The sequence below is a fragment of the Schistocerca cancellata genome, chromosome 5 (genome assembly GCF_023864275.1).
Source record: "Schistocerca cancellata isolate TAMUIC-IGC-003103 chromosome 5, iqSchCanc2.1, whole genome shotgun sequence".
NCBI classification, from domain to species: Eukaryota; Metazoa; Arthropoda; class Insecta; order Orthoptera; family Acrididae; genus Schistocerca; species Schistocerca cancellata.
In genome coordinates this window covers 624,094,925-624,122,243 of record NC_064630.1, presented here as the reverse complement: position 1 = coordinate 624,122,243, position 27,319 = coordinate 624,094,925, and the positions used below count along the sequence as shown (strand labels likewise).

The 27,319-nt window shown below is 39.7% G+C and overlaps 1 protein-coding gene across 1 annotated transcript in view; it reads left to right on the top strand.

The window, feature by feature from the left end:
- The window catches only part of LOC126188725 (protein eyes shut-like), a 290,275-nt gene that overhangs the window by 243,331 nt on the left and 19,625 nt on the right, over nucleotides 1-27,319 (top strand). Inside the window, 4 exon segments of the mRNA XM_049930332.1 lie at nucleotides 11,397-11,402; nucleotides 25,620-25,808; nucleotides 25,987-26,255; nucleotides 26,359-26,441. Of these exon segments, the coding sequence (XP_049786289.1) occupies nucleotides 11,397-11,402; nucleotides 25,620-25,808; nucleotides 25,987-26,255; nucleotides 26,359-26,441 (547 nt within the window).

Below are 27,319 nucleotides of genomic sequence, written 5' to 3'. Positions count from 1 at the left end.
TGCCATCTCATTGTCTCTTGTCATTTGAGTGGCTTAATATTTGCATTACTTGCATACTTCGACACATCTCTTAATTTTTTGGAAAATTTTGTATTGATTCCCTGATTTTCCAATTTTGACTTTAAAAATGTCAAAAGATGATGGCATCTACCTTCTGTACCCCACCTCATATGACCAGGCCCCTACACTATCACACGCCTTTGGATTATAGCAATCCATCATGCATGGCAAATTGTGGTTGTTATTTGAGTCCTCATCAGTGGTTAGTGCCTTCTGCCATACTGCAAGGATTCAGCTAAGTGCTCATACGACACCAATCTTTCTGCTTAGTCCATCTGCGTTGCCATGTTTTTAGCCCTTTTTGTGAACTACGTCAAAGTCGAATTCACTTAATTTCAATGCACTTTGCGTCCACCTGCTGAAAGGATTTGTTAACCCTAATGGTCATTTTAAAGCCGTGTGTTCTGTTAAGAATTTGAATTTTCTGCCATATAAGTAACACCTTAAGTATATGACACCATGTATTAAACTCAACACTTCCTTTTTCACAGTCAAGTAATTTTTCTTGAGCTTATTTAATTGTATGACGTGTAGACTACTGGATGCTCTGTCTCATTCATTTCTTGGCTTACAACATGTCCTATGCCTGGTTGCCTGAATCACAGGATGGAATAAATTCCTCTTTCTAGTTTGGAAATGAATTTTTTGAAATCATCTTGACAATCAGCTGTCCACTGGAATTTTACACCCGTCTTTAATAAATGTGTCTGCAGTACATCAGCATCAGTAAATCCCTTGACTGATTGTCTCTAATAATTGGATAATCCTAAAAATGACTGTAGCTGTTTTGTAGACTGCAGTGGTAGTAAAGCGTGGACTGTATGTATCAACTCTGGATCAATGTTTATGCCATCTTGTGAAATCAATTGCCCTAGATATTTCTCTTCTGTCAAAGCACTGTGACACATATTCATACTTAACATTAAGGGTGCTGACACAACTTTTATATGCTGCTTCTAGCTGTTGTGTGTGCTCCTTCATGTTGTTCAACAAGACAATAACATCATCCAAATAAACCATGTACTGACATGGCTTCAAACCTCTCAACATTCCACCTGGCAATAACTGAAATGTTCCCAGCGCGTTCCTAAGCCCAAATGGCACCCGTCTGTATTGGTAATGTCGATAGGGGGTGGTAAATATGTTCTTTGACCCTGGCACTACCTCCAACTGGTGGTAACGACTTTATAGATCCATTTTGGAAAATTACTTGCATTGAACCAAGTTATGTAATGATGCTGTAACATTTGGTTTAAGATATGCATCCACAACAATCCCAATGTTTAAATAACGATAATTGCATCAGAACATGTACTTGTTTATCCTGTCCAACAAGTTTGTGGGTACAATGGCAACCAATGTTTCCCATGGTCTATTACTTTCTTCAGTAACACTGTCCTTCGGTTGCTATCTGTTAAATTCTCACAGTATTGCTTGCAAATGAAGAGGTATTCTTCAATATTTTCTATCCCCAGTCTGGATTCTGTGTTTCGTGTTGGTGTTACCAGTAGGATTGAACAAATCTGTGAACTTTGTGAATAGCTTCTCCAAGGTTACCCCCTTTCCCCCCTCCAATACTAAACTTTCTTTCATAATGCAGTTGTATTGAAGGTTTGCTTATGGTAGAGGTCTACACTCAACATGTCCAAATTGTTCTCATCCAGAATGTCCAAATTGGAAAAACCACTTCATCGGCTCTGGATTTTACTGGGTCCTATCCTGTGTATTACTTGCAGCGGTCTCTCTTAGTCAAACAATGTTCCACTGAGTTTGACAGTGTGCCACAGTAGATCAATTTTTGCATGTCTACTTAAGGAATCTGACCTCAAGATCGTGCTGTACCCCTTAACCTACATGTGGCAAAACTTCCATATTCTCTCAAAATACTTTGTTGCAATGCAAAAATTCAACATTGCTGAACTCAGTAATGCCATGGAATTGTTCCCTGCTCCATGTAACCTATAACATGAAGATTCAGTCACCTCCTACCCAAGAGGTCCGCTCAGCCACAGACATGTGAGCCCATTTGTGTACAAACATAAAATCCATACCAATGATCTTGACAGCTAAACAACTCTGCAGTCTTTATAGGGAATTACAGCTAGCAGATATGGAGACCGTGTTATTGTTTAATGTCCATTTCCTATGTCTAAGCCCATTGTGTCTTCTACACCAACAATCCTGCATGTGGTGTCCCAGTATTTTGCATTCATGGCATTGTTGCTTCTGACACTGCTTCCAAATGTGGCCCACACATATCTATAACACTTTCATCCATAGAAGAAACATGTCATTTGTGTTGCATTTGCATCACTACATCTGTTTCCTCTAGTTTCATAGGTACCCTGATGGTGGTGGTCAAATCCTTCACACTTTTCATCTGTATTATCCTAGACAAGTCAAGTGGAAACTCACTTAAAAAACATTTAATGTTCTGTACTGAAACTCTTGCAGAATAACTGTGTCTGCTTCCTCACCTCCTGTTAATTGATAAGTCTGAGCATTTCTTTTCCTGATCCTGATGAAGAAAATCTCTACTGATTGATTTCATCTTGGGAATACTCCACTGAGCTGTTCCCTAGTGAACCTCGTATTGGTTTGTTTCCAGAAGCACTTTAAAAGCCCATTTTCTCCCTGCTGAAATGTACATGCTTTATTCAATTCCTTGTGATACATTATATACATTTTTGCATCACCCATTACTCACAGTTCGGCCATCTGCAACAATGCTCTGTGTGTCCAGGTGCCCAAACTTGTAGCAGCCTCCAAATAATTTATAAACAATGACACATCCTGAGTTATCTTGCCCAAGAAAGGGGTAATCAGACCAGCAGCAGTCAAGTCCAACAGAGGTGTGGCTACAGTGGATGAAATCTCTTCTACCATGGCTATTTTCTTTTGTTACTGCAAGTTATCCAATGTCTACTGCTTTATTTGTTCTGTCAAAGCTTGATTCGCCTCCTGCAAGGAAACGCCTTGTGTTACGGCTCTGACATTGTAAAACTTTATTCACCAATAAATTACAACCAAAATACACACAAAATAAGAAAACAAGGGTAGCTATTACAGGAACTCAAAAATAGCAACAGGAAATGTTCTCAATCCTTGCATTGAATCAACCCTGAACATTGCTGGACATAATGGTCATAGCATTGGCATGTGCAAAGATGACAAATACTGACTGAGTAGAAGTCAATTTGTGGCTCAACAAATTTCACTGTGTCATATGATATTATAGCCATCTCTGGTATTGTCTTTGAACTGAGGAAGGTTGTCAGGACCTCAGCTTTCACAACTTGCAGCTTTAAATTCCTATGACAATCTATTGTCCCCACCATGTGCATAGACAAGACCCGAGCAGGGAGGGGGGGGGGGTGTAAAAAAAATAAATAAATAAATCCATTCACTGCATTGTACCCTCAAAGTTGCAAATGATGACGGGCAGTGATGGCAATGAAATTGTAGTCCATAGCAGTTGTAGTGTCCTCTCCACAAATGGCAGCCATTGACTTCATAGTGACCACTACTGTCACAAAAATATTCTGACACCAGAATGTAGTGATTGTGACATGATTCTTACAGTAGTGGGTGAATTGGGCTACTGGCATGTCAGGATAGTGTGTCATTTCTCTGCCTGAATGTGGGTGCAGTGGTGTTTGTGACTATGTGATGTTCACCTGCTTTATTTCTTCGTTGATGGTCCTCGGTGTCGACGTACTGCATTGTGATACTGGCTGAAAAATGGGACGTGGTATTCCAACACTGACTACTGCAAATAATGTAGCCAACAAGTGCACAGTTGTGTTTCACAGTTCTTTACTTTCACTGTTCACGACTCCCCAATATACGCAGATAATATGGCCAGTGCACTATTGTTTAATTTTCAAGAAGCCTTATTAATGCTTATCAGGCATACTTCATAATACTGCTACAATAGTTTACTGTTGAATATCTGTGAGCAGTAAAAACCGAACCACACAGTTCACAGTTCTTGCTGAATAATACAGTATGTATTGAACAGACACTGTCATTGTTTTAAGGCATGGCCTATTTGTGTTACACTTATTTCACAGTTAAGTTGATGCATTGTTTTTGATCTAACCAATATGGGTTCCTTGTCTGAAACTCAGCCATGGACTGACTGACTCGGGACCAAAAATCAGGTGTTTATGTACTATCATGATAATAGGTACTGAAGCTGCACATTGCTAATGTTTAATTTACAGAAATTACAATTAAAACCCATATCAATTAACTGAATACATTGAAAAATTCCTTCATTTTAACAATTTCTTCTACTACAAGAGTTAAGACAAATTATTTGTTTAAATGATGAAAGTAACATACATAGTTACACAAACAATACTTTTGATGAAACTGGTAATTACTTTGGAATTAATTAAGTTCTTGCTTTGCTAACATGTTTTCAAATAGAGCCAAATAAATATTTAAAAAATGCTAGTGTTTTGTCTTCCAAATTTTTATAATTAGTACAGAATTTATATTTGTTTATAAGTCAACTGTAGAATTCAAGTCACGAAACAATTACCCATTTTACCCTATAATGAAAGACAGTAACTAGGATTAGTCAAAACTAATTAAAAAATTGATGACATACACAAAAGTAAGCACAAAATTAGACCTGGTGTTATATTCTTTAGAACTGAGGGCCAACCTTTATCTTTTATGAAAATGCAGACTATACTTGTGTGTGTTAGTGATAATCAGTCAAAAATAAAAAATGAATTTAAGGAGGCAGATGGCAAAACAAGAGGGGAAGTGAAAATATCCCACCTTGCTTCATCACAACTGAGGTCAAATGATAGAGCATCAATAAAACATCCATGGTTAAAAAAGTCTTTTGTTCATGACAGTTCCACAGATAGAATCATAGCTGGAGAGGAGGTTGGTTATCTCTGTGATATGGTTGGCCACAGTCACTGGAGTGTGCTGGTGCCAGCGGTTGTGCACTGGTAAAATTACATATGCCAGTGACAATGTGTGCTGGAGTCAGCGCAGCTGGAGAGCACTGGCGCAAGATAGTGAATCAGTGGCAACACATGGTAGATGCATTCTGGCTGCAAGGCCACTCCTGTAGCAACAGTGTACAACACACCAGAGTAGACAATGTTAAACTGCAGTATTCTGCTTGACTTGAGATTATGGTGTGCACCTGTACTGGGCAATGGACAGCAACAGTGCAGCCCTGTATGGGCTGGTAGACAGTGATGGTGTAGTTGGGCAGTTAGCTCGCTAAAGTTTCTTGCCGGTTTGGTGGCTGTCAGTGGAAGATAGTTACCAAACGGGTAACTCGATGGGGTGATGGCGCCAAGTTGACTGTATACAGACCTTAGCTGTGGTAGAGTCCTGAAGCTAATGACAGCCGAGTCTGTTGATGATCGCTAGCTGCTTCATCTTGAACTGCAAGCACTCATCTTCCTTGCATTTAAAATCTGGCATTGAGTATCTCACTGGGATGCTGTGCACACCTGGATATTATTGAGTTGGATACTGCTGAGCACATGAGCATACTGAAACAAAGGGTCTAAGTTAGGTGATTCTAAACAGCTCCTCCCATTCATGTAATTAATGTTCAGATAATAAAATTCACAGAGTTCGAGTTCTCAACATTTTTCTGTCAGTACAGAGAGTATTGAAGTGTTATCTGTTTTAATTATTAAAAACCGTTCAAAGGCAAAGATTGCACAAAATATTTTTTATTCAAGACAAGTGGTTTCAAAAGTCTTAGCTGTCACCTTCAGGTCTTAAACATTTTTTTTTTTTTTTTTTTTTTTTTTTTTTTTTTTTTTTTTTTTTTGTGTAAAACTGTTCATTTTATGCTGAACCTCATCACAAGATGTCAAGTGGATACAACTCAGCACATTATAAACGTCATCACTGTCATCACTGAACTATGTAAAAGCACACAGCACCTTGTCCAAAAGGCCATGCCCATATACTTATTGCTCACAGATGCTTCTTACATGATACAAATACTGTACAAAATAGCACATCTGTTTATATATGCTGCACACATGCTAAACAGTGCAAATCTACTTTAAAGTGGAAAAATACGGTACACAATAGCACATTGACATACTAAACAATGTAAACCCACTTTAAAGTTCATTCACACTGTTTAGTATGTGTCCATCATATGCAAACAAAGGCGCTATTGTATTTGTATCAGGTAACAAGCACCTGTGAGCAATATGTATATGGACATGGCCTTTTGGACAAAGTGCTGTGTGTTTTTAAATATTTTAGTGCTGACAAACCTTTATAATGTGCTGAGTTTTATCCACTTGACATCTTATGCATGAGGTTCAATGTAACACAAGCATGTTTTACTACAAAAAAAAGTTTAAGACATGAAGATGACAGTTAAGACTGTTGGATAAAATAATATTTTGTGCAATCTTCGCTTTTTAATGGTTTTTAACAATGTAAATACTTACCTTGATTTCCTTGTAGAATCAGTGGCTCAGCTCATCATTCAGTAATCTGCTAGGTGATGAATCATGAGAGGCCCAGGTCTGATGTGTTTCCACGTTGTTGTAGTTACTCTCATTATTATCATATAATGGTTGGAATCAGATTGATCACTTTGGAAATAGATTCTGGCTTTCAGCTTGAAATATTTGTTTTCTTTCCCAAAATTACAGATTTACAAAAATAAATCTTTTGATTTCATGCGTATTTGAGAGAATTCACTTGGCAAGATGATAATTACACAACATCTTAAATGGAGGCAACTTAAAGCCATGTGTCACCACATCTGTCCCCTCTCAGTGCACACCAAAGATTCCCCCCCAAAACTTGTACAAAACACACAGTAAATAAAGATAATACCACTCAGTGGTGAAATCGGTCAAAGATAAATATTTACAGAAAGTTCAATTTCACATTTACCCAAAAATTAATATTCAAGGTATCATCGAATTTTATAGTGATAATCCTAATAAAAAATTTTGGGTGTAATTTTGTAACATATTTTTGCTATGTAAATAAAATATCCATCAGTTGCTGACGTTAGAAGGAGAAACAATTTCATAGGATAATTAACATTTTCAGAAACAAATCAAAAATGAAAGAAACATTTTCTAAACTTAATGAAAAAATTAAATGATAAATGAAATTTTAAATAACAGTTACCAAACATCATAATGATCCTGAAAACTCCCATAATGAAAATAAGTTTTGCAATTACAAAGAAACATCATCAGGAGATTATACCTTACTCAGCTGTGATGCAACAAATAAAACACTGTGATTCATCAGTAATAACTCCAGTTTTCTAAATTTTTCTAACAAGCTTTCTGTTCTTACTCAATTGATCTTTCTTGGAAGGTGATGAATAACTGTGTTCCACTATCAAGGACACTTTTTTGATAAGCAGAAATGATGGAATGGGAAGAATTAGTGTTTTCGAGTCCATTTTGTTGGTATACATTGGTAATACCTAAATACTCTCTTAGAAAAACTATTGTTTTGTATACATACAAATACGAATAGTTCAGGATCCTTAGTGCTGGGAACAGAGAATGGAATGAATTATTTCCCTTTCATTTCACAATTTTCAACACTACTGTCAGCTGTAATTTCATTACAAATCTGGTTTTAATGGTACACTTTGTCGTTATCAGACCCCCCTAAATATGTATATTTATATGTATTCTGAGGGCGTAATGATGACAAAGTGTATCATTGAAAAAATTGAAAATTGTAAATTGATAATGTAATTACAGCTGATGGTAATGCTGAAAATTGTAATGTTCCTATCAGCTGTGGTCCTCCTCCTATTGAAGGATGCATTTGTTGATATTTTTCTTTCTGTTGCATATTGCCCCCCCCCCCCCCCCCACCCCCACCCCCGCCCCCCCAGTTCAACTAGTGTTCACCAGAATATTAGCGTAGGCTTGACTGCAGATTGGAAATGGGCACATGACAATGAGTCATTCTTCAATACAGTGTCATGTCTGTGTGCTACTGCCATATTTGTGGTCTGCTGAGATTGTTTGACATGTCTAAAATCTCAATTTCACAAGGACATCAAGTTGTAACTAATAAATTCATATTTTCAACGAAAAGCATGTATAAAATCAATAAATTCTTTGTCTTTCTTGATGACAGTTGACAGACATATTATCAAGTATAATACTAGTCTCAAAACTGTTTGATTTACTACTAAGGCTTGTCAAAAGGTGCATAATAAAATAAATTTCAATACACATAGTACAGAAGGAAGGCCATAATGGGTGATCTAATAAACTCAGAGCAATGAAGATGGAAATGGCTTTTCAGTTGACTAAACTTCTGAACAATAAGAGATCTATGTGATTTCTAGGGTTTTCTGATGCAGTTAGTAATAGTGTGCTTCTGGGTGTTGTACTGGGTTGTTTCCACTTCATGCACAATTTTTCAATGGGCAGCCCAGGTCTCTTCTTCAGGTGCTGCAAGTTTTGCTGTTATGTGTACTTGCTGCCTGGTCTCCAACCAAACTGAAGAAGATGGCTGGATCAGTTGTTGAAATATTGTGCATTAAATGAAAATGATAACTTAGCAGAACACCTGGAAGCACCCTATTATGAGATTTATTTTGTCTCAAGCAGAGTTACAGCACTGTGTTTCAGTAACAAAATAAGAATGTTTCTACACCAACAAATGACTAGGTTTGACTAAGACAGGAGAAACAGAAAACATGGAAAAGAAATAGAGGAAAATTGTAAGAAAAAATGTGGGGCAAGCAAAACACAGCCGGGAATACTGGAGTAATGAAGCTCTGTACAAGAAAACTGAACAACTAAATGTAATGATGGGAAAACATTGAATGATGTTTTATTGCCACCTGGTTTGGATGAATGAAAACAGTATATGCAGGAGAAATTTTGAGCATGACAACTTCAGAAACACCCTTTGAGGAGCATGAAATTCTGATTAGAGATATGTTTCAAAAACCTGCACAATTCTCCAATTAAAATAAAAAAAGAAAGATGGAGCAAAATGGTCACAAGTTCACAAACAAAAGCACTCCAATCAAAAGAAAAATGTAGTCTATACAAGAAGTCATACGCAGTCACACACTCAGGAACTGAGAGTACAGAAGCAGAGCAGGGAACTTGCATAGCCATTCAACACAAATTCATAGTTATTCTATGTGGCCCATTGAAGGACCAATGTGAGTGAAGAAAGAGAAAACTCAATTATAACTCTTACGTACTATGTGAAAGAAAGGAAATCTCTGAAGACTAGAGAATGAACAATAAGAATCAGTATGCGGTACTGTTTTATGCTTCACTGGGCGTGACAACCAACAAGCTGTCTGTCCACATGAATGGCCACAATACACTGTGTCCAAGAAACAGCTGGACCACTCCATTGCTGAGCATGCCACCCAACACATTTTTCATTACAGTGACTGCTTCACAGCTTGTGCCATCTGGATTCTTCTCACCACCACCAGATTTTCTGAATTGTGCAGGTATGTTGAAAATAGACAAAACACACACACACACACACACACACACACACAAATATATATATATATATAGGAAACATTCCTCACGCACAAATAAAGAAAAGATGTTATGTGGACATGTGTCCGGAAACGCTTAATTTCCATGTTAGAGCTCATTTCAGTTTCGTCAGTATGTACTGTACTTCCTTGATTCACCGCCAGTTGGCCCAATTGAAGGAAGGTAATGTTGACTTCGGTGCTTGTGTTGACATGCGACTCATTGCTCTACAGTACTAGCATCAAGCACATCAGTACGTAGCATCAACAGGTTAGTGTTAATCACGAATATGGTTTTGCAGTCAGTGCAATGTTTACAAATGCGGAGTTGGCAGATGCCCATTTGATGTATGGATTAGCACGGGGCAATAGCCGTGGCGCGGTACGTTTGTATTGAGACAGATTTCCAGAACGAAGGTGTCCCGACAGGAAAATGTTCGAAGCAATTGATCGGCATCTTAGGGAGCACGGAACATTCCAGCCTATGACTCGGGACTGGGGAAGGCCTAGAACGACGAGGACACGTGCAATGGACGAGGCACTTCTTCGTGCAGTTGACGATAACCTTAATGACAGCGTCAGAGAAGTTGCTGGTGTACAAGGTAACGTTGACCACGTCACAATATGGAGAGTGCTACGGGAGAACCAGTTGTTTCCGTACCATGTACAGCATGTGCAGGTACTATCAGCAGCTGATTGGCCTCCACGGGTACACTTCTGCGAATGGTTCATCCAACAATGTGTCAATCCTCATTTCAGTGCAAATGTTCTCTTTACAGATGAGGCTTCATTCCAACGTGATCAAATTGTAAATTTTCACAATCAACATGTGTGGGCTGACGAGAATCCGCACGCAATTGTGCAATCACGTCATCAACACAGATTTTCTGTGAACGTTTAGGCAGGCATTGTTGGTGATGTCTTGATTGGGCCCCATGTTCTTCCACCTACGCTCAATGAAGCACGTTATCATGATTTCATACGGGATACTCTAACTGAGCTGCTAGAACATGTGCCTTTACAAGTACGACACAACATGTGGTTCATGCACGATGGAGCTCCTGCACATTTCAGTCGAAGTGTCCGTACGCTTCTCAACAACAGATTCGGTGACCGATGGATTGGTAGAGGCAGACCAATTCCATGGCCTCCACGCTCTCCTGACCTCAACCCTCTTGACTTTCATTTATGGGGGCATATGAAAGCTTTTGTCTACGCAAACCAGGTACCAAATGTAGAGACTCTTCGTGCTCGTATTGTGGACGGCTGTGATACAATACGCCATTCTGCATGGCTGCATCAGCGCATCAGGGATTCTAAAGTCACACACACATGACCACAGTCTGTGGCTGCCAGTCTGTGAGAAGAAGTGCATGATGGGAGAGGCAAGCTGATGGTGGGGGTAAGAAGGAGGCTGAGGTGGGAAGGGGGAGGGATAGCAGGGTAGGGGTGAGGGATGGTAAATTGCGGCTTGTGGGAGCATACAGATACAAGGTGGAGGGATGGTAGGGCAGCTGCTGCAGTTATGGGAACACAGCATATATAACAAAGAGACTTCCCATCTGCACAATTCAGAAAATCTAGTGCTGGTGAGAAGAAGCCAGATGGCTCAAGCTATGAAGCAGTCACTGAAATGAAAAACGTGTTGCATGGCGTGCTCAGCAATGGGGTGGTCCACCCATTTCTTGGACACCGTTTGTTGTGGCCATTCAGGTGGACAGACAGCTTGTTGGTTGTCATGCCCAAAGCAGCAGAGTGGTTGCAATATAGCTTGTAGATCATATGGCTGGTTTCACAGGTAGTGCTGCCTTCGATGCTGGAGTAGGTGGTGGTGGAAGGATGCATGGGACAGGTCTTGCATCTTGTTCTGTAACAGGGATATGAGAAGGATATGAGCCATGAGGCAAGGTGCTGGGAGCAGGGGTTATGTAGGGAAGGACGGGTATATTGTGTAGGTTCAGTGGGCAGCAGAATACCACTGTGGAAGGGATGGGAAGGCTAGTGGGGAGGACATTCCTCATTTCAGGATATAATGAGAGGTTCTCAGAACCCTGGTGGAGAATGTGATTCAGTTGCTCCAGTCCTGGGTCATACTGTGTCATGAGGGGAATGCTCCTTTGTGACTGGATGGTGGGACTTTTGGAGAAACTAAATGTTGAGATGAAGCTAAATAATGACTATGAATAAAATAAAAAGTTGCTGTACATACTGACTGAAGAATAGGTAAATTGTACGTAAGTCCATTGTTACTTGGGGTAAATTGGAAATTTTATGAGGATGAATGAAGAATGATTTCCATTTACTGTTGACTGTAGTTATCTGCAATGACAACAACATTAATTTGAGTAACGTTAGAACATATGAACAGTTATCAAAACCATCTGTATGTATCATTTTTTCGGCAAGAGTAAGCTCTAAAGAATTCTTATTTTAATCAGTTAGCTAAAGTGATAAAGACCACGAGTCTTGCCGGTGTGGTGAAGACAAGAGCTCACTATCTGTAGCAACATCGACAAGATCGATGGCAGATCTTGGGTACAGAGCCCAATGGAGGGTCTGAATCACAGTTTCAGTCAGTTCTGCAATTGCGTATTTTGCAGATTTATCGACTTGTTGCTGTTAGAAGTAATTTAACTTGTAGTGTAATTGAAGTAGATAGTTCCTGTGAGATATTATGGGGAGAGGCCCCACTTGACAACTGCAGTAAATTAATAACTGGTTCCTTTTACTGACCCCCCCCCCCCCCAATTCAGACTACATTTGCTGAACAATTCATAGCAAACTTGAGTCTCATCACAAATAGATAGCCCGCTCAGACAATTATAGTTGATGATGACTTCAATCTACCCTTGATTTGTTGGCAAAAATATGTATTCGAAACCAGTGTTAGGTATTGTACTAAGTGCTGTCTCTGAAATCTGTTTTGAGCAATTAGTTAAGGAGCCTACTGAAAGTATAAGCAGTAGCAAAAACATTCTTGACCACTTTCTAATGACAAATAACCCTGAGTAAATAGTGAGCATCTTGGCAGATACAGGGAATAGTGACCACAAGATTGTTATGTGAACTGACCACCACAACATCCAAAATGACCAAAAGTAAACACAACATATATCTACTTAAAAAAGCAGATAAAAATTGTCTTGACGTCTACCTAAAGGCAGCCTCCACTCCTTCTCTAGTAACAGTGTAAGTGAAATTACACAATTTCAGAGACTTTACTGATCTCACAGATATGATTTTATGTATATAGGCTGAAATGGCGAGTGAAAATTTGTACCAAGCCTGGGAATTGAACCCAGGTGTCCTTCTTACTAGGCAGGTGCATTAGCCACTAAGCCAACATGGAACAGCAGTTCACACAACTGCACAGATTACCATGGCACACCTCACTCCTCGATTCAAATTCTCACTGCTGCCACAGTCTACATTAAATTCCCCCTTACACATGAACAGAACTGACAAGGCTCTCCATGTCATGAAATAGCACCTCAGCATCAAACGTAAATGGGGGATCCAGCCTGAAACTCAGATGCAGGTACTTATACAAATGAAATGACTCAATTTCAGAGACATTATTGGTCTCATACAGATATCATTTTATGTATACTGACTGAAGCGGCGAGTGAAAATTTGTATCAAGGCCAGGAATCAAACTGGGGTCGCCTGCATACTGTGTTCATGTGTAAGGGGGAATTTAAAGTAGACTGGGGCAGCAGTGAGAATTTGTATTAAGGTGGGAGGTGGGTAGGAGTAATCTGTGAGTTCTGTGAACTGCTGTACCAAGGTAGCTTCGTAGCTAACACACCTGCCTAGTAAGCACGAAATCCAGGTTTGATTCCCAGCCTTGGTACAAACTTTCACTCACTGCTATAGTCTGTATACATAAAATCATACCTGTCTTACATGGGTTTCAGGCTGGATCCCCCATTTACATTTGATGCTGAAGTGCTATTCCAGAATGTGGAGAGTATCAACAATTCTGTTTGAATGTAAGGGAAAATTTAAAGTAGACTTGGGCAGCAATGAGAATTTGGATATAGGAGGTAGCTGTGCCATGATAATCTATACAGTTGTGTGAACAGCTGTGCCAGGGTGCCTTAGTGGCTAATGCACCTGCATGGTGAGGAGGAGACCTAGGTTTGATTCCCGGTCTTGGTACAAATTTTCAGTTACCACTTAATTCTACATATGTAATAACAAAGTAAGTATAAACAAGATGAATCTGAAATTCAGAGAAATAGTATCTGAGACAATTGAGATATTTGTACCAAATAAATTAATAAAAGATGGTGCTGATCCCCCATGGTACACATAACAGGTCAGGACACAAAAACTTTTATATCCTTTAAAGTAAATGTAATAGGTAAGGATAGTAAACTGCAAAAAAGTGTCATATTCATGACCACAATATCAGACAATAAGAATGTACATTTGAGATGGATCAATGCATCTCTGTGCCAGAAAGGTACTATCCACATGCAACTTAAATTTTATAACAAACTCTCCAAAAACATAAAAGCAAATACTCAGCTCAAAACCTTTGGAAAATCTTTGAAGTCCTGTATGTGGCATCACTACATTTAGACAATTGAAGAATATTTAAGTGTATGAAGCATATTACATACAGAAAACATGGGGGGGGGATTATTTGCAATTTAAATTTATATGCATAGAAATGTAAATGTACTGTCATATAACTTTTGCTTGTTTAGGTAAAAATTTACCCATCCAATGTTTCAGTCATAAGCTGCTTTTGTAAGAAAGAGAGTCAATAAAAACATAAAACTATGCAATACAATCCCTTGAAAGTGCCTGTAAAACCATGGATAGTTGAGTGAAGAAAATAACTAATTGACAGCCATTCCTTTTCCCATTAAAAAAGGAAATTCCTTTATAAGTCTGCACTCAGCCATTTCTTTTCCCATTAAACAAGGAATTTCCTTTTTATGACTCTGCACTCATTGTGCATATTTTGTGAATAAACCATGTATAGTTCACTATTAATTTTTTGTAATTTATTACCATGTTTCAGCTACAGTCATCATCATATAACTGCGATTAAAATTAAAGGAACATAATCGTTATACAACAACAAGGCACAAAAGTTAACAAAAACTAAGAAGTTAAAAAAGTTAAAAATACTTTTGAAAGTACAATCCCCAAAAAGCTTTGAACTTGCAGAGTAAGATTCGGTGTCAGTATTGAAATCTATTTCTAATCGGGGCATCATCTAACAGTTGGCTCAAAATTTTGTACAAAGGTTAAGTTGTAACTACCATATGGCACTAATATTGGGGAACATGGCCTTCAGATTTTATTTTATTATTTATATCTTTCTCTCTGTTCATACTTATAAAAAGACAGACAGTCTTAAGAATATAAACTTTCAAAGTCAGGTTATAAAACACAATCATAATTGCATACTCACCAAATTAGCTTTTCAGATTGTCAGTTAGCTCTTGTAGAGTTCACTAAACTAGCGAGTATTCAGTGCAGCTTCTAGATGATAATGTCTGTATAACAGCTGCATGAACTTTAGTATCAGATACATTCTGCTTTGATAAGATGTAGCAGTTATAAAAATAGAACCTTATGCTATAATTAAGTGTTACTGATAAGTAAAAAAAGTGTGCCCTATGAACTAAAATTTGCCAAAAACTTCATTAAAATGTGTCTACTTATAAAACAGATTATAATGAATAAAACAATCAAATTATTAAATTAAAATCTCTTTGAAGACAGCTCCATATTGTATAAGAACCAGCAACTTGCTCCATGAGGCACTTGGTTGGCACACACCAGTGAGAGCTCCGCCAGCACAGCAGACGTGAGGCAAGGCGTGGCCTAGTCAACAGTAGGAGAACAGGCCACAGTCAGCAAGTCACTCTAGCAGTTCTGTAAAATTTCAAAAAACCAGTTAGGGCTAAGCTAATTCTGTTCATTCAAAATTGTTTGTAGAGTTCTGTTTTTGTGGATAAAAATTTCTAATTCTTCTAGACTGTTGACCTTAGGGACTACATGCAATAGTTCCAGGCTTTTACTTGCCTATCCTAAATTATTCTTATGCATTTTTAAATTCGTCATTAGTGCTTTACCATTCAAATCGTAGGATTGTTCCCTAACCATTGTCATGAGTTTCCTTTCATCTAGTCCTATAGAAAACTTTTCACAGTCATTGCAGCTTATTTTAAAAGCTACTGAGTCACTCTTTGTCATGTCTAGTTTAAATTCTGGGGCATCAACTTTGTCCCAGGCACCCTCTGGTTTGAAACTTTACTGATGTTAGCTTGGATAATGCTGTAAATCTTTTTTTGATAGCTCCTTTGTTGAGTACTTTTCTCATATTTAATTTTCTGATACATTTTGATGATTTCACTATTCCTACATCCATTTACATGACCTTTATGCATAATTATTTGAATCTTTTTCTCAATTTTGCCTTCATACAATGGTAACTTCATGAGTCTGTGTATTATAGACCTACAGAAAGCATACGTATGTCTTGAGAGGTGACATGACTTCACATAGATGATCACATGGTATTGGATGCTTTCCTGAGTATACACCTATTTTGTGTGTCCCAGCCTCTCTTTCTCTCTCTTCCTCTTTGCACTCATTTACCTAGTGACTTCTTATATTTCACTAGCATTACCTCTATATTATAAAATAATGTCATTGACATATTGACATATCTCTTGTAATAAATGATTTGCTGATCTATGTACTGGTTCTCTTAAAAGAATCTGTTCTTTAGATCATTTATAAAACTCTTCTGCGTAAACTATTGCCCATTGTTAATCCATTCATCTGCTGATATGTACGGTCATTAAACGTATAATAGCAGCATCTTGTCAATGCAAAATGTATTTAATACTAAAGTTCATGCAGCTGTTATACAGATATTATTGTGTGTAGTTTCACTGAATACTTGTTATTTGTTTAATGAACTCTACACGGGATAACTGAAGCCATCTGAAAATGTTTGTGCTAAATGTTCAAATTTTAAATGTTACCTGTCTTATTATAAGTATAAAAAGAGAGAAAAATATAAATAATAAAATAAAATTTGACAGGCATATTCTCCCACTCCAGCGCCATCTGATGATTTCTGAGTTAGATGTTGATGAAGACGGACCATGCTGTAGTGAAGAATGTGACAGATCACCATCCGATGGTGCTTGCATGATTGGTGGCTCCATCTGGCCTCCACTTACAATGAAGCAGCATTCAGCCACTGGACAAGAACTGGACAACGGGAAGGATTTGTTGCACTCGCGGTGTAACAACTGAGAATATTTTGGTCATGAACCACATTGCTATCAGTGGCTCACTACACTGATGAGAGGACGAGGAGCTCAAGTTATTTGCTGCGCAGACGAAGCAGCATCCTGGTGCGTCGCCAGCAGTAACTTCACACTGCCTGGAGTCGCCCTGCCGTGATGCAAGACATTACAGTACTGTCAAGGAAGGCTCATCCAGTCACAGCCACTGAAGCAGTCACTGTCCTGACCAGGCAGACTCTGCCAGTGGTGGTTCACCATGAAGAAGCCACAGCACTGCCACAATCAGCCTTGCCAGCCATGATTCCGCAAGAGGCTACAGTGCTGCCCCACCGAGCGGGGTGGCGCAGTGGTTAGACACTGGACTCGCATTCGGGAGGACGACGGTTCAATCCCGCGTCCGGCCATCCTGATTTAGGTTTTCCGTGATTTCCATAAATCACTCCAGGCAAATGCCGGGATGGTTCCTCTGAAAGGGCACGGCCGCCTTCCTTCCCAATCCTTCCCTAATCCGATGAGACTGATGACCACGCTGTCTGGTCTCCTTCCCCAAACCAAGTGCTGCCCAGCCAGTCATGTCAAAGGAAGATGCCATTGGCCTACCTGAAGCCAATCTGGTATGGACCCAAAAGGCATGTCCCATAAAGATGACCATATGGGAGTTCCGCAGGCCTCGCGCAAGTAGCTTGCAGTGGGGGATGAGAATGACTTCTCATCTCTATACACCTCTGTCCCATGGCAACCAAAATAGAGGGCACAGAAGGGTGCTCCTGCTCCTTCTCCACAGCAGGATACAGACAGCTTTGTCATACCAAAGTGGAAACACACTGCATGGTCCCAAGTGCTCAAGTAAGTGTAATCATTACCGATCCTTACAGGGAACCATTTTGAGATGATGCATGAAGCAGTTGCAGGCGGTGACTTAAGACACCACCAACAAGGGAACCTCCTCCAATCATCATATAATAGCAGGAAGTATACAAAGATCTCCAGTTGATAAACTGGAGATGACAAACATGACATTGATCCATGTTCTCGATGATGACCTTTATAAGGTCTACACAGCAACCACCGATGACCACACCAAGCTCATGACTTACATCCACACCAAGGGGCTCCAATGCTTCATGTACAACATCAGACCTCTCCATCTGCTGAAGGTTGCCTTCCTCATCTCCCACTCAAGATGGCCCGGACCACATCAAACAAGAACTGATGACCAAGGGCTATGGCATCTCGGCCACCGAACTCATGCCATCACCTAGGACACACAGGAACATGCCACTGCTCCTTATCATCCTAGTGCAGGGCTTCACAACATACGTGCTCACGGAGAAAGCTTTGAGCAGCAAGGCGCGAGCACTGAGCAGTGCGGACCAGATCGGAGAGTGGGGTGAGTCACGTGGGGCACACAACAGCTGCCGCCAGTCAATGTAAATCCGCGGCCACCTGCAGGGATATCACTCACGAATTATTACTACGACAAATGAAACAAATAAAGGAGAATTTACACGTGCCACATAATTTTATTAGCTTAGTGTATGCCTCTACATTCTTATTAATTTGTGAACTGTTACACAATAAAAGGTGTCACTGAAGTGTGGGATTCTCGGTTATCTTGTACTTTTTGCCCTTTACAATTGCGACTATGTTCGGAGTAATTGTTCTTGTGCATTGTAGGTGCAGCGTGCAGTTTAAATTTCGATCAGACACTGAGTTTCTCAGGCGCATCTTGTTACATTTCATTGCAGAGAACAGTTGTTCACAAACATACGTGGAACCAAACATTGATATTATTGTAGCCGCCAGTTTGTGCAAACGAGGAAATCTGTCCTGAGGGAAGTGTCTGTAGAATTTCAAAATGTTTTTCTTGTTCTGAAATTTGTCTCTGTATTCTCTGTCACCCTCCACGTCAATAATTTCTAGTTGCAGCTCAGGACGAATCTCTTCAATATTCGCTGAATATGGAGAGGAGAACAGATCAAAATCACTGTCTAGTGCTGTCAGATCTTGAAAGTGTTGATCAAAGTCTTCCTTAAGGGCAACTAAACTATGTGAATAACGTTCACAGTCTTTGTGAACATCTTGCATGGATGATAATTTAGGAAAATGAGCTAGATTTCCTGTTTCCAGCTCGATCACCCAAAGTGTTAATTTCATTTAAAAGCTCGTATTCGATCTATGAAATGAGTAATTAGCAGATCTTTACCTTGTAGTGAAATGTTCAAAGCATTCAGATGGCTAGTTAAATCTGCTAAGAACACGAGATCACATTTCAATGAAGGCTCTTTCAATTCAGGAACACACATGTTATTTATTTCCATGAACATATTTATCTCATCTAATAGGCAAAAAAATTGATTTAGTAATTCACCACGACTAAGCCAGCGGACCTCGCTGTAATAAGGCAGGCTACCATACTGGCTTTCTACATCCTCAAGAAAGCTTTTAAATTGTCTGTGTTGTAGCCCATGCTTCCTTATATAATTGGTTGTACGAACAACAACACTCATCACATTTTTTAGAGTGATACTCTTTGCACATAAGTTTTCCTGGTGGATCACACAGTGAACACCGCTTATTTCATTCAGCACGGTCAGTTTTTGCATTTTCTCCTTCAACAGCGCAACGAAACCTGATTTTTTCCCAGTCATCGCTGGTGCACCGTCTGTAGGCACTGAAACTAAAGAATTCCATGACAATCCTATATTTTCAACACTTTCTTCAACACTGCTTAAAATATCACCTCCGGTTGTAGTGTTCTTCATTGCTACTACATCGAGGAGCTCATCCCTCACCTGAAGATCTCTATTAATACCTCTGATAAATATGGCAAGCTGCGCTGTTCCAGTGATATCAACACTTTCATCCAGAGCTAGAGAATACGCCATAAAATCTTTACAAGTATTTGCAAGCTGGCTCTGGACGTCGTCTGCCATGTCCTGTATGGGATGCATGATGGTCATGTTAGATAATGGCACAATCCAAAACTGTTCAACTTGAGATGGACGCAAATGTTCCGCTGCAACTACCAAACATTCTTTTATTAAATCGCCATCAGTGAAGGGGTGCAGGGATATTGCTAAAAGCAAAGCAATTTTGTAACTCACTCTAAGAGCTGCCTCAGTGATTTTTCTTCGTCGTCCAGATCTTCTTCGGATAGCTTCCTTTTAAGTTTAATAACTTCCTGTGCACGGTCTGGTCCATCACATTTTCCACTTCCATAGTCTTTCACGTGATACAACATATAATGTCGCTGCAAATTAAATTTCCTAAAAGAATTCAGCGTTTTGTGACATACTAAACATTTTGCAACACCATCTTTTTCTGTAAACAGATACAATTCCTCCCAATGGGGGTTGAACTGGGAAAGCATGGTTGGGGTTACACAACGTGACTTGAACTGATTCTTAACCAGCGAAGTGACTGTTAGAGCTGATCGCAGTACTTTAAACGTTACACAGTCAGCGCGAATTCAATAGGCACGCTGAGGCCCTATTCAAACGTGCGCGCACATATCTCCTCCCTCCCCACCCTCCCTACTCCACGACCTTGCACCTGCTCGCAAGCACGTGCCTGAGCAGGTGCTCAAAACCGGCCAGTTGTTAAGCCCTGTCCTAGTGGACAGCACAAATAACTGGAAGATTTTGCATGTTACTAAGATTGCTGACGTCATAGTGGAGGTTGAACCACTCCATGACAGTGGCAGATGGGCTCAATGCTTCTTCTACCATGCCCTCGACTACATGGCGCAACACTGCAGAATGCCAACCCATTGAATTAAGTTCACTGAGTCACATCAGAATTGCGAGTGCATGAACAAGGTGGCAGACTGGTCACATTGCTGCAGTTGCAATAAGCAGGATGTGGCCAATGCTTTTGAGGTCAATTTCACCCCAGTAGTGGCTGTTGTCAATGATGACCACATCCACCTTGTCAATGAATAGCTGTGTACCTTCCTGGCAGCTTGTGATGTGGGTAGTGCTGTACCTCCCATCTATGAAGAGAAAGCTGCATTGAAGCCTCAATCGCTTGACACCAGCCAGGCAGAGGGCAGTTATGGGATCACTAACGTTCTCCTTAAGAACCTATGACAGGGGATCCACTGAGCATCTAGCTGACATCTTTAACAAGATTTTTCATTTAGGGGCTACTCATCTGCATGGAAACTTGTGGAAGTGTTCATCGTCCTGAAAACCAACAAAGACCCTCAGCTGGACTAAACCACCATCCTATCAGTCCCCTCTCCAACGTTTTTGAGAAGCTCCATCTGCAGTGTCTGCAGGCACATGTCAACCAGGAATGTCCCATGCCTGATGAGCAGCTTGGCTTCAGAAGTGGCCATGCCACCTCTCACCAACTACTACACCTGGTTGATCATGCCATGAGGCCACTGGAGACATGGAGTACTTTGATGTGGTACTTCTGGACATATCTAGGGCGTTGAACTCCATGTGGCATGATGGCCTTTGCTGCAAGCTCTTTGTGCCTTAGGTTCCGATGTCAGATGGTGTCCTCCTGTGTCTTACCTTTCTTGCAGGACCTCTCATGTAAGGACCAAACAAGGCACATCCACCCTGAGGCCAGTACATGCACCGAGTGTGGTGGCACAGTGGTTAGCACACTGGACTCGCATTTGGGAGGACGATGGTTCAAACCCGTCTTCGGACATCCTGATTTAGGTTTTCTGTGATTTCCCTAAATTGTTTTAGGCAAATGCCGGGATGATTCCTTTGAAAGGGCATGGCCTATTTCCTTCCCAATCCATCTCTAATCCGAGCTTGCGCTCTGTCTCTAATGACCTCGTTGTTGCCGGGACGTTAAATGCTAATCTTCTCCCCAGTACATGCACGGATGTCACAGGGGTCTGTACTTGGTCCCTTGTTGTACACTCTGTACATTTTTGATGCACTGTGGGTGGCATGCGTAGCATTGACTATGCCAATGACATGGCTTTGTTCACTCACAGTATAACATGAGCCACTGTCTCCAGCCTGTCTGTGATGCTTTGGTTGTGTGGGCCACCAAATGGGGCTCTATTTCAATCCTGTGAAGAAGAAGGCAAGTCTCTTTACATAACGAAAGCCCCCACCAGCTCTTCTGCCAGTCGCCATCACAAGAGGCTCCCTGTGGACCAAGACTGTAACTTACCTTGGGGTGAAACTCAACCAGTGCCTCACCTGGCTTCTGCATGTCCATGAGATCCAGAACAGGGCTGTGGGGAGCATCTGTGTGCTCTATCCCTTGCTCAATCCCATGTCAACACTTCCCCCCTGCTGTGGTATTATACTCTACCTAATACTGGTTCATCCAGTGTTTGAGTATGTGGCCACGGTATGGGGGTGCGCTGCTAACTCCCACATTGCCGCCTCCCACATTGCCACGCTACAGCAGGTGCAGAGTAGGGTGCTGAATCAAGTGCTGTGCCTTCCCTGGCTCTGCTTGACACGTCAGCACCATAAGGATGTGGGCCTCCTACTGCTATGAGACAAGTTCCACTTGACCACACATGCATCTTATGAAAAGGCAGACCTGTCTCACAATTGTCTTGTCAACAGTTTGGCCCACCGGCATCACCACTGACTGACTATGCATTAGCTGGACCCGTTGTGTGAGTGATTCAGTCCACAATGGCATGAGGACCAGCACCTGCACTTCCCAACAGCCTGGGCCCCCATGACAGGCCATAATATAAGTCAACATTGCCAGGCCATGCAGGAATAGCATGAGTGCGTACCCTGCCACAGGGCAGCTCAGCATGCTTGCCCATCAAAGCAAAGCAAAGTGCTACCTACTTACAACTTCCTACAAATTTTTAAGCCAACTGTTGGTTAACACCCAACTAGGCATAAGTCTTAAGATGGGTACTGAACATTGTTCTGCAAACTCTAAGCTTCTTCGAGAGCATACTTTTAAAAGTATTTTTTTTTTTTTAACATTTTAATTTTTCATTTTTTGTACTTTCCATTGTATAACAAATGCCTGTCATTCTTTATGTTCCTTTAATCTTAATCACAGATATCTGATGATGGCAGTAGCTGAAACAGCACAATAAATAAAGAAAATTTTAATAGTTACTTAGACAGTTAAAAAGAGCTGAAAAAGTTTTTGGGACATGACAGTAAGTATGTCATTGCATTTTATTATGCAGAAATATTTATGATAGAATGCATGAAAGAAAAACTTGGAATGCATACAGAATTTCAATTTACTGAAAACTATGATCATCAAATAAAAATGATCAACAAAATTCTTTGCAAATTGTGTTGTAAGATGAATGAAATGGAAGTGCTCACAGAAAGCTTTTAAAAAATGGTCTAAACTCAAAAAAATAAAAACCATGAATATAAATTGAAAAATGGATAATGTTGTGTTGGCAGAAACACAATGCACGCGTTTTAGCTCACGCAGGCTGGCATGAGGAGGGAAGAACTATACTGATGTGAGGTCTGGAACATGACAAGGAATTAGAATTCAGAAAGCAGACGTAATTAGTTTGATACTTAACTTTAATCCATTAATGATGAATGTCGCTCTTGACAGTACATGAGTCATAATATTATCTGTTCAGAACACATAGTAACTGAATATGGCGCCTTGCTAGATCGTAGCAAATGACGTAGCTGAAGGCTATGCTAAACTGTCGTCTCTGCAAATGAGAGCGTATGTCGTCAGTGAACCATCGCTAGCAAAGTTGGCTGTACAACTGGGCGAGTGCTAGGGAGTCTCTCTAGACTAGACCTGCTGTGTGGTGGTGCTCGGTCTGCAATCACTGATAGTGGCGACACGCGGGTCCTACGTATACTAACGGACCGCGGCCGATTTAAAGGCTACCACCTAGCAAGTGTGGTGTCTGGCGGTGACACCACAGATATTATTGTAAGTCTGGTTCTTCAATAACACTTATGTTATTACACACAGCTTACTTACAATTAAATCACAGAAAATAATAGTTCCTGACTGTTCAGGAAATACACCAAACACAAGATTTCTGGAGGTAGATACCATTCTAAATGTTTGTTGAGTAATTGCTGGAGAGCACTGTGATATGAACCACACTCTTGGTACACCCATTGTGATGTTCCCTATCTGTCTTCTGGTTTGAATTTGTCGACTTCTCGTGGCTATAATTTTCTTCGCCTGAAATAAAACAATGTTTTCACCATGCTGGTGCAGAACTGTTGAACTTCTCCTCAGCTGGAATCAACGGTTGAATTAAGAGTCTTCAGTTCAATATGGAACTCTCAAAAACAAATACAAACAGTTTCTTGTATAACAATCTCCATATATTGTTTCATCAAAATAAATAAGTTCTTCTATACAAGACTTTTCAACCTGAGAAACATCGTATGTTAACTTGCCCCGATATTACATAACAGTGTCTATAGACCAGTTTGATACATTGTTACCTGAATGATTTTTATATAAGCTGCTTCAGTTTTGTCCTGGAATGCTCACCACATTGTTTACTCAGGCCATCTACTCTGACCTTGCTCTGCTGCTCCATGTTCCAACCTGGGATGATTATGCATGGAGCCATTGAAAGTACTTTATCTTGTGGAGTCACTGCAATTGCTGCCTCACCTTGAAGACTCGCAGCACCCCTCGGTACATTCATTGTGTACAAAAACACGTAACAGAAACCACAGAAAGTTGCACTCTCCCAAATATTTAATCACTACATTGCTTCTATGAGTAATTTGTGAGCATCATTTGTTGACTAGGTAGATACAGAATTACACATCTTACTACTGGAATGGAATGTAACACCACTTCATACACCAACAGTTTGTTCACTGAAAACACTATAGTTGGTTGAATGGTGGACAAAGACAGTCACATATGAGGCAGGCGGGCTAATCAAATGTTATCGGTAGGTAGTCACAGAGTCCAAATGACAGTCCAGGAGAAAACCACATTGTCGAGGATCATTGTCAGCTGGACAGCTTGCTGTAAATTTTGGCTGGTTGACAGAAGAGATCATGGTAGTCCAAAGGAGCCATTAAATTTGTTGGAAGTGTTTTGCCATGTGACATTATGCTGAATGTATGCATGTTGATTGATCCATCATTATGTCTGGGAGGATAACAAGAACTCTCAGTCTACACGAGAAGTGTTGAAAACAACATTATCACGTGATATGAAATACTCAGAACACAGGCTACCATAAACGCACAACTACGTAACATAAAATTATTTTTCAGTCCTTACAAATAAACCCAAATGTAAAATCCCTGTAAGCATATGGAGTTCAAGAAACCATTTAACAAGAAGAGAAGAAATGATAAAACTGAGAATGAGACAAATAGGAAAAAGGCTGATATTGGAATGTTCCTGTTGTTCATGTAAGCTAGCCATAAACACCATTGTAAAGAGACTAAAATGAGCTCAAAGAACTAAATATTTAGAGTTAAAAATGCAAATAGCATGTTACAGATACAAGCCTCATAGCGCAAAATATATATTAGTTCTAACTTCTGCTCAGTTATCAAACAAAAATTTCTTTAAATTATTGAAAATAATCATTACTTACATAATAGGTCTTTCCTTGTTTACATGTCTGTATTATTGAATAAGAAGTTCTTCACTTCCAAACAGGTTTCTATCAATATATTTGTTCTTTTAATTTTTTAATTTGGCTTGTCTGTATTGCAGAAATGGAAAAACTCTAGTTTCATGTTTACATTTGAATAATGGTCGCTCTGACATTTTGTGTGACATTAAAATATTTACTAAGCTTCATATTTTTTTCCACACCTAAGGTCAGTCAAGGAAACGCAGTGAAACTATTGTTATACGAAGTGGAAGAGTCCTAGCCCCAAAAGAATGGCATCAAGTTCTTGCTTGGAGATATGGTCGAAAGCTTTATCTAAGAGTTGATGGTAGTCTAAGCACTGGGACAATGCATGCTGGAGAAAGACTCCCAGCTCTTGGAAAGATTCTATATTTAGGTCAGTAGTCATATTTGATTTTTGTAGTGTTTCACTTTGAGTGTGTGTATGTGATACATGTGTTTGTAGCTGAATGTACCTCAGCTTCTTACAGAAATTAAGCAAGGAAAATAGTATATGCATGTTTGAGTGTCATTGTATTTACTGTGTGCTGCTTTTAATAAAATAATCTAAATAGAAAAACTGACAACCCAAAAAGACAAATTCACAAAACTGAAGTCTCTACAAGTTTGTACAAAGACAGCAGAGTTCAGATGTTACAGAGGCCTCACACTAATGGCAGATAAAAAGCTTCTCTCTTCTACATTGCTGTCTTGCTCTATTGCATATATTTCATCAGAATATATTGAATATATTTTATTCATTGCTGTTTACAATGAATTATTAAATTATATTACTATAATTTATAACGAAGATACAGAGGCTATAATGAGATACTTGTTCAAGGTGTATCTATAATGAGAAAATGAAAATGGTTGCATTGTAGACCACTTTGTCCGTCATCATTAACCCTGCAATTGGACACAAAGTGTCAAATGCACATGTATAGGGTATGTTGCTAGTCATCAGGTACATAGTAGACATTCACACTGCTGTTTGGTTTTCAGACAGAAGTAATGTTCTTGGCTGGACGTAACTTCCACATTTCACTCTGGCTCCTACATTGTAAACAAAGTGGTCATTATCAGAAATTAAATTACCCCGAAGCATAGAAGATCAATTGAAAAAGGGATGGAGAAACTTTGTTAAAAGAGAGATAATAAATTGAAACCTACTAATTTAGATGTTTACATTTGGAAAAGATAAATGGGTTAATGGGAGTAAAAAATAAGACGGAAATCTGGAAACAGTCATTGGAGAACCTGTGTAGTGGTCTATAAGAAATTAGGGCAGTTAAATAGAAGATATGGTTTAGGATGATGATACATGACATTCAGCATTTGTTTATGCATTTCAAAAACCTTCATTACTTGTGACCATACTGACTTTGTTTGGAAACCATGACTGTGTGGAATAATTGCTCATTTGTAGTTTTTTTCACTCTTTTTGTTTTATGTTTAATTTAACATAACATAATGAAATTTTTGTTTACTGTTTGCTGCTGGAGTGGCTGTTGGGCTATCTGGAAAGGGGGAGGGGCAGTGGTTGGCCAGAAATTGCTGTCCATTGATATTTTCTGGTGTGGAGCTGTGTCTCATTGTTTGTTATGATTTACACCATGGCCTATGCGGGATGCAAATAGTTTTGCATCAGCTGTTATGGTGTGAAAATGGCGTGATGAAATTTTTTATTTGACATTTGTTCATATTTGGTTTTTATATTTGAAAGTCTAATTTGCATCACTGGTGCACTGGTGGAACAGTTGTGAGGCATTATACTGTTGCTCTATTAGTCTTGGCACTGTTTTTCAATGTAATTCAGTGTACAAATGTTTTCTACATACATATAAACATTACACACTTAATACAACATGACGGCCTTGCATTGTGTCAGTGAGTATCGACTCTGCA